The sequence below is a fragment of the Narcine bancroftii genome, chromosome 1 (assembly GCF_036971445.1).
Source record: "Narcine bancroftii isolate sNarBan1 chromosome 1, sNarBan1.hap1, whole genome shotgun sequence".
Classification (NCBI taxonomy): domain Eukaryota; kingdom Metazoa; phylum Chordata; class Chondrichthyes; order Torpediniformes; family Narcinidae; genus Narcine; species Narcine bancroftii.
The window spans coordinates 28,877,043-28,885,580 of NC_091469.1; the positions used below are offsets into that span (position 1 = coordinate 28,877,043).

Consider the following 8,538-nt stretch of genomic DNA (forward strand, 5'->3'; position numbering starts at 1 on the left):
CTCTTCTGATTTCCCTGATGAGTTGCTTGTATTATTTTGTCGGGCCTCTTCTTGCTGGGCTTCTTGCTGCTGGTCCTCCCCTTCTGGGCTGCTCATCTGTCGGGCCTCCTGCTGCTCCTCTTGCCGTTCACCCCGTCAACTTTCTTTCTCGCCTGGTACCTCACTCCCTCTCCTTTCATCTTCATCTTCCAGCTGAGTGCCCTGGTGTCGGGCATCCCTCAGCTGGTCGCACCATGGTTGCCTGCTCCTCGGCTGAGCACCCCCCTCCCATCAGTGTTTTCTTTTACCTTTGATTGCGCACTGCTCATGCTCGACTCCTCGCGCATGCAGTTGCACACTTTTGTTTGGCTCAGAGAGCCATTTTTCCAGTCCACCGGTGGGTGGGGGGGGGTCACGACTCTGCAGGGCTGGGACCAACCTCTGAGAACGTACATTCTTCGATTCTTCGCCACCACGGCTCCCTGTTCCTTCATGCAGTTAAGACCTTCTTTCTTTTCCGGTGACTTTTCTTTTTTTCCTTCTTTGGTGCCATCTTTCTATTCTTATATCTTCTATTTCTTATATTTGTTGACTTTTTTTCTTTTTCTCTGGAGAGGGCTGGTTTTACCCTATTGACCACTACTCCATCACGTGACTCCTCCTGTACCCTCCATGTTGAAGTTGTCTGGGTGTACAATACTTTCACAAGCTGAGAGAGGTTTCTCACTGAGTGAGAGAGGGGATAATATACACTGGATATCTGTCAAATTAGGTTTTGGTTTTACAGGTCAGCTTAGCCATAAAATTAAGTACTTTCAAATTAATCCATCAGGGTGCTATCAATTTAGTGAGGAACACAGTTGTGATTTCTGAACTGCAATCAAATAAAACATCTCAATCAACTTATTCCATTGTACCTGTTAAAAATAGGTAAAGGCAATAGTCCAAGAAATCAGCATATCTAATTAATTTCCTCCTTTCTGCCTGTTATTGGTTTCGAGCAGTGTTTCTCATCCTTTTTCTTTCCACTCACATACCACCTAAGTAATCCCTTACTAACCACAGAATACCTATGGCATAGTAACTATGTATGGAATTTGCTCCAATGCAAAGAATGAAAATGCAGTTAGAGATTTCCATTACATTTAACTGTGCTGTCAAAAAGTGCATTCAAGCCAGTAGCCAAAAACAAAAAAAATTGAAGGAAACCAAAATACAAATTACCAAACATGGAATGGCAATTCCATGAGCCAATTTCCTAAAATATTTTAAAGAATTAATAATGGTCAAATCATTTATATTTAAACCTTTGATAATTGTAAATTGGCTATGTTGCCATCAAACATCAAATACACAAATCTGCTGGCATGTCCAAAATGGAAGTACAGTACAACTCCAATTATCCAGAATTGGGCTGATGTTGGATAAACTTTTTTCAGAGAACTGGTCATTTTTGAAAAAACAGTAGTAACAGAATATCACACGCAACATTGTTTAAACAACAAGGGAAGGCTTTTTAAGCATTAAAGTTTAATTCTCACCAAAAAATGCTGGCTGCTGTAGATCACCAACACTTCCCCACCAAGGCCCCACTCCTGCCCATTCTCCTTGATGGCAGGACAAAGGATTCTTTTTTTTTAAATTTTTTATTTTTCACACCATAAATCACATTAGCCATGATATACACTTTTTCTTTTTCACACATATACAGTGACTTTTTCTCCCCCCCCCTCCCTCCTCCCAAGCCACCCCCCCCCCCCTCATACATTTTAGGTATACAATCTAGGTTGCATTAAACCCGTCAGACAATGTTGTCATTCAACAAAATTACACCGGAAATTCTACTGAGTCCATTCTTTTCTTTCCTTCTCCTTCCATCAACTTAGGTAATGTTTGTCCCCGGTAGGTTTTCGCTATTGTATTTAATGTAAGGCTCCCATATTTGTTCGAATATTTCAATATTATTTCTTAAACTATATGTTATTTTTTCTAATGGAATACATTTATTCATTTCTATATACCATTGTTGTATTTTCAAATTATCTTCCAATTTCCAGGTTGACATAATACATTTTTTTGCTACGGCTAGGGCTATCTTAACAAATCTTTTTTGTGCATCCTCCAAATCAATTCCAAATTCTTTGTTTTTTATGTTACTTAGGAGCTGACATTTTATCATAACATATCTCCCTGCTGGATCTATTATTTCCTCTTCTATTTTAAATGGCACATTTTTACTAATTAATATAGCCACTCCTCTTGCTTTTGAATTATTCGATGCTGCTGTTACATGTCCTACCCAATCTCTCTTTAATTTCTTGTGCTCCAATTCAGTTAAGTGTGTTTCTTGGATAAATGCTATATCAATTTTTTCCTTTTTCAGTAAATTTAGTAGTTTCTTCCTTTTAATTTGGTTATGTATTCCATTAATATTTAAAGTCATATAGTTCAGTGTAGCCATTTTATACTTTGTTTATCTTCTCTTTCCGTTTTTCCATCATTACCTTTCCTCCTTTTCCATTTCTGTTTTCTTATTTTAAACTCTTTATAAGACAACATTCCTACAACATCAAACATTTTCCTTATTCTCCTATTTATATCTTCTTTATCCCCAATCTCCCCTTCCCCTCCTGAGTTGTCCTTTATCCCTTGTTGGACAACCACATCTCCCCTCTCCATTTGGGTTTGCGAATCCACTCGCAAGCGTCAACTGATTTTGCAGTGACCGCTATTCCCCCCCACCCAGCCCCCCCCCCAGAAAAGATTTTGCTTTTCGTATGTAACAAAGGTCACTCTTTTAATTCCCTCCTTATTCTCTCTATTCCATTACCTTCTCTTATTAATTCTTGTCTATACTATCTATATTTTCCTCTAAGTACAGATACATTCACGTATACACATTGTATCTATTCACTCTTATACCTCTTTACCCACATACATATCAATCGTGATCATTTTTACTCTCATTACCCGTCTTCATCCCTCAGTCTATTTTTGTAATTGTTCTGCAAATTTTCGTGCTTCCTCTGGATCCGAGAATAGTCTGTTTTGTTGTCCTGGAATAAATATTTTCAATACCGCTGGATGCTTTAGTATAAATTTATACCCTTTCTTCCATAAAATCGCCTTTGCTGTATTGAACTCTTTTCTCTTCTTTAGGAGTTCAAAACTTATATCTGGATAAATGAAGATTTTTTGCCCTTTATACTCCAGTGGTTTGTTGCCCTCTCTTACTTTTTCCATTGTCTTCTCCAGTACCTTTTCTCTTGTAGTATATCTTAGGAATTTTACTAAAATAGATCTTGGTTTTTGTTGTGGTTGTGGTTTAGAGGCCAATGCTCTATGTGCCCTTTCTATTTCCATTTCTTGCTGTAGTTCTGGACATCCTAGGGTCTTAGGGATCCAATCTTTTATAAACTCCCTCATATTCTTGCCTTCTTCATCTTCCTTAAGGCCCACTATCTTTGTTATTTCTTCTGTTATAATTTTCCATTATGTCTATTTTTTGAGCTAGCAGTTCTTGTGTCTCTATAGCTTTTTTATTAGATTCCTCCAATTTCTTTTTTAAGTCTTTTACCTCCATTTCTGCTGCTACTGCCCGCTCTTCCATCTTGTCCATTTTCTTTCCCATTTCTGTTAAGGTCATATCTATTTTGTTCATTTTCTCTCCTGTGTTGTTTATTCTTCTTCTGAAATCATTAAATTCCTGTGTCTGCCATTCTTTAAATGACTCCATGTATCCTCTAACAAGAGAAAGTATATCCTTTATCTTGCCTTTCCCTTCTTCTTCTATTTCACTGTACTCTTCCTCCTCTTCTTCCTCTGGGTTGGCCATCTGTTGTTTCTTTGTTGCCCTTTTCTTCTCTTCTTTCTTGTTTCCATTGTCTTCTGTGTTCTCTTGCTGCAGGTGTTCTGCAGCTGTCATTGCCGGCTGTGGAGATCGACTCCCCAGCTGGTCCCCCCTCCCGTCGGTGTGTTTTTTTTCCCCATGCGCGATTGCGCACTTTTACTCGGCTCAGCGAGCCATTTTTGTAGTTCTATTTCTACCGACCTGAGGAAGCGGGCTTCTCTCTCCACAGCGGGCCTCTTCGGACAGGTAAGGCCTTTTCCTTCTTCCTCCGTTGTCTTCTCTTCCTCTCTTCTTACCGTTGATTTTAATTTTTCTTTTTTAGGACAAAGGATTCTTTAATCGACATTCTAATTTTACGTCGAGTGAATTTTTTTTCCCTAGCCGGTGAGGTCAGTTCAGCTCTGGAAAATTTTTGGATAAGTGAGGATTTCTGATTTGTTTTGTATATCCTCATTTATCCAAAATTTTTTTTTTTTTTTTTAAAAACAAATGAGGATTTTGTAGAACCCGATTTCAGGATAATTGGAGTTGTACTGTATGCAATGTAAAAATTTTCAGTGAAGCCATTTAACAAAATCATTCACTCTTAACACACAGGTTAGTTAGATAGGGCAACTTGAACCTCATTTCGCTATAAGCCAATGGAAACTACACCAATTGATTATTTAAGCCTTGCTTTCAACAGAGACATGGAATGCATACCAAAGGCAATTAATTGGAAGCAAAGACCATCCTTGAGCTAACAAAGTTCAGCAGAGACCAAAGGCTTCATGGATTTCCTGAACAAGAGAAATGCGAACATACAATATTTGAGGACATACAATATCCTGCAAGAGGCCTCTGGCAAAGATTGTGAATTAACAAATATGTTCACTTTCAATTATAAAATCTGTTGTGTATATGAGCCACTGGTATCAGCACAGGAATTGCTCCTGTTTACAATGACAATGGCATCTTAGAAACTAATAGAAGTATAAACTTTACACAAAAAAACCATCATTTAAGATTCAACCTCTTACAAGTTTTAAGAAATACAAAATGCTTAATTAATTGCCAGTTATTCATGTTAAAAAAATCAATTTCACAGAACTGTCACAAAAAAAAACACAGCTCACCAAAACCAGTTTCACAGGCTTCACTTTTATACTTCAGCCCTACTGGTTATCAATTAAAATACTGTGCCATTTATATCAATTAATTGAAACCACCACCTAGCCTATTCCATTTCAGTCAACAAAACAAGGCTTCCATTTTTTAACTACACAGTTCCAGTCATGTGGTTGATGCAAAGCAATTTTTTCACATTTTCCAGATACTTTCATGCCCTCTCTCAATCTGAGTACGGAAGTTCTGATACTAAAACTTAATGCAATTGTTATGCAACAAATAATCTTGTTATTAAAAACTTGAGGCCTTCTTTGGAGGTCAACATTCCAGACCGAAGATCTTTTTTTTGTCTCAAATCCATGAATTAAAATATGTTTTTGTGGCATTCACAGTAGCTTTAAGACATTTACTTATCAAAACATCATCTTGATGAATAATAAAGTAATATCCAGGAAGTCCAAGAATCAAAGATTGTAAACCAAGGCACGACTTCCAACAAAAGGCTGTTCCCAACACCCCAAGCTCTTACAATGCAGTACAATTTGACGTTATCTCAGTACACACGAGGCATTTTTACAGCCAAAAATCATATCCCAATCGAATATTATAGCAACCCTTTGTTAAATAGTGGTCAACTGCATTGTTTCACATTGAATATTGGAGGTGATGTATTGATGTGATAAAAAACTGGTTGGCAGGCAGGAAGCAGCATGGTATAATGTGGATCCTTTTCAGATTAACTCATGGGGTATCTATCAGAGGTTCAGAAGTGGAACCCCTGATATTTACAATGTACATTATCTTGACGAATTAAATGTGCCAACTCCAAATTTGCAGATGATATGGAGATGGGTGCTAGTGTAACACATGAGAACTATACAATTGTAGTGTGGCTCACAAGTTCTTAATCATCAACTTCTAACCAAAAGTATAAACAAAAATCCAGTTTGAGTCACAAGCATTAAGATTAGCACAAAATGCTTATGCTGGATACCAAACAAAATTCTTGGGGTAAGCACAAATTCAGTGTGGAAACTTACCCAAAACTTCATTTACTATTCTCCATATTTTTTCCTAAAATTATTTCAATGCAGAAGTCCTTAAAACACTACCAATATCCACCAAGACATTTGCTGCAGCCAAAGGGAATGATCGGAAAACTGGCACCAATGGGGTAACACAACAAAGCATCAAAAACAGATTAGAAAAATCAATTCTAAGAAGCTTTCGGAGGCTGTAACTTTTCTTCCTGGAACACAGGAGGTGGAGGGGTGAACCGGAGAGGCATAAATAAGGCAAAAAGAGAATACCTTTCTTCCCGTAGAGGTGAATCTGAAACTTGAGGTATAGGTTTACAGTGAAGGGAAAAAAAATTTAAAAGGGACCCAAAGGACACCTTCTAACAGACAGTATTGAGTTTATGGAATGAGCTGCCACAGGAAGTGGTTGACGTAGGGGCTATTGAAATATAGAAAACAACTTTTAGATACATTCATGGATAGTAAAAATTTATGCTGAAAACAGCTAAATAGGATTAGATTGGCTAAAAGATCCATTTCCATTTTGTAGAACTCTACAACTCCAATTCAACTGGAACATCAGCCTTTGACAATTAGGCTAGTTTCCTATATACTCATACATGGTTGTCATCTTGGTTAAAAATTATTCGATTCATATTTGGATTCTTCAACATACATGTGGAAAAGGCCAAGCCAGCACAGATCAAAAATATTGACAAATAGCAGGAAACAAGAGCTGATGGCAGGGTCAAGGATAGGTTTAAACAAGTATACATTTCAAAGACTAATTTTCCAAGGCAGTTAATGAGCTCTAGAAGCATTTAAACAAGTTAGTCACATTTGAGGAACTAGAAAGCTTCATGAATATAGTTTAGAATAGCAATGTTTGAACAAAAATTGGTGTACGTGATGTTAAATGAAATTTGTTTGATTTGCAATTAACAACCAAAGTCTAAGAAAGATTGCTTCTGGGCAAGACAGACATCCAATCGAAAAGCATTAAACCAGATTTCCAGAACAAAGTGGACAGGACCAGATGGGCTGAATGGACTATGGCATAAATTGTAATGTGTAAAAACAAATTTTCAGCTTTAATTCATAAATTATTTTCAACTTAACCTCTTAATGTCACTGTTTATGTACAATTTCTCCTGGGAATTCACCAAATCAAGAGGAGGAGACTGGATACACTCATGCCTGTTGAGATCAACAACAGAAAACATCACCGACTATTGGTTGAGCACAGTCCCAATGGAAACCTACCTCACGTCGATCACTCACTTAAAAATGCATCACGATTTTCGTCAGCCCATGTTACACGATAAAACTGTTTCACAAAGATTTAATGAACGTTTTATTTAAAAAAAATCCATCCAGTCGTCTCACGAAACAGGATCATGGAATTCACAAAAAGAGTTGCAACATTACAGGATACAAAGTCGTCAGTTCCTCCTTAAACAAGAGCTACATACTTCCTGTTGTTTGGTGCGTTCTCTCGCTGCAAGTTGGCGACCTTCTTAAACAAAAGCGTGACCAAGTTACCTATCACTGTCGCAAAAGATTTTCGGGCCCTCACATAATCCTTTAGCGAAGGGAAACGGCTCCATTGCTGCCAACCCTATGACTAATTGTTTGAGAAGCTGTTGAAACAGCAGCCCTGCCAGAAAATGGTGACGGTAAACTAGAGGGAGGAAAAAAAATTCTAAGAGGCAACAATGAAACACAAAGGACAAGAGATTCAAGACTGAACTTTTTTTTTAAAAAAAAAAGTATTTAACACAGGAAGAATGCATGAAATTAATAAAGGGAAAAAAGTAAAGTGAGAAAGAGAGAAAAGACTCCTACCTTTAAACCGACTGCTATAAGATCGGTGACAATGCTGTTGGAAGGAAAAAGGGGAAGAGAACGTGAGAAAAAAAGGTTAAAGCTCTAGTTATTTACACAGTGACACATCGAAATTTAAGAGATAGGGGGAATAACTTATAAAATTCTCACAAATGAATCTTAACAAAGGGGAAAAGCTTATAGAAAGGTCTGCTCATGGGGGGGGGGGGGAGGGGGGTTCTGTAAAAGGCAAAAGGAGAACACAGATGAAGCTATTTGAGTTAAGACAACAGGAAAAAGTCTCTAAGCTTTAATAAAATGGGCAAGGCTGGGTGGTATTGGACAAACCACAACCTGAATCACGGCCGCTCGTACAAAGCGAGTGGTGGTTGGGGGGGGGGGGACAGATAAGGCCATCAGACTCTCCAAAATACCCATCCTCCTCACTGATTCCACACAGAATTGTCCTCAGCAATCAAGAACTTTGATTCAAATAAAATGCATTTCTCTACAACTTCGTAAAACATTTTAAATTAATTTTGGGCGTCCGAGTTTTTAAATAAAGAAAAAAACTTATATCGATCTAAAATAAAAGAGACACGTACGCAAAACAGCCAAGTCAGAGAGCAAAATTAAAACTCCAAGTGGACCGACCGGTTGTTCTGAGACCCCAACACAATGTCATTTTAACCCGAAGCCAGTCAAGTCATTCCAGACACCCGATAAGAAATTTAAAAGGAAAACAAGACGGCGTCGTCG

At 37.8% G+C, this 8,538-nt stretch overlaps 1 protein-coding gene across 5 annotated transcripts in view; it reads right to left on the reverse strand.

The window, feature by feature from the left end:
* ptbp3 (polypyrimidine tract binding protein 3) overlaps positions 1–8,538 on the reverse strand; it is a 112,301-nt gene that overhangs the window by 103,385 nt on the left and 378 nt on the right. Inside the window, exons 1-2 of one of the 5 annotated variants that reach the window (XM_069923095.1) lie at positions 8,385–8,404; positions 7,801–7,834 (exon numbers count right to left, since the gene is read on the reverse strand). The exons of 1 other annotated variant lie outside the window; for it this stretch is intronic. Coding sequence is in view for 1 of the 4 variants with exons in the window: in XM_069923081.1 (XP_069779182.1) it covers positions 7,801–7,834 (34 nt within the window). In the remaining 3 variants the exon portion in view is untranslated. Of the gene's footprint in view, positions 1–7,218; positions 7,244–7,800; positions 7,835–8,384; positions 8,405–8,538 lie in introns of those variants that run through there. 3 more of the 5 variants (XM_069923081.1, XM_069923097.1, XM_069923103.1) reach the window with 3 other exon arrangements.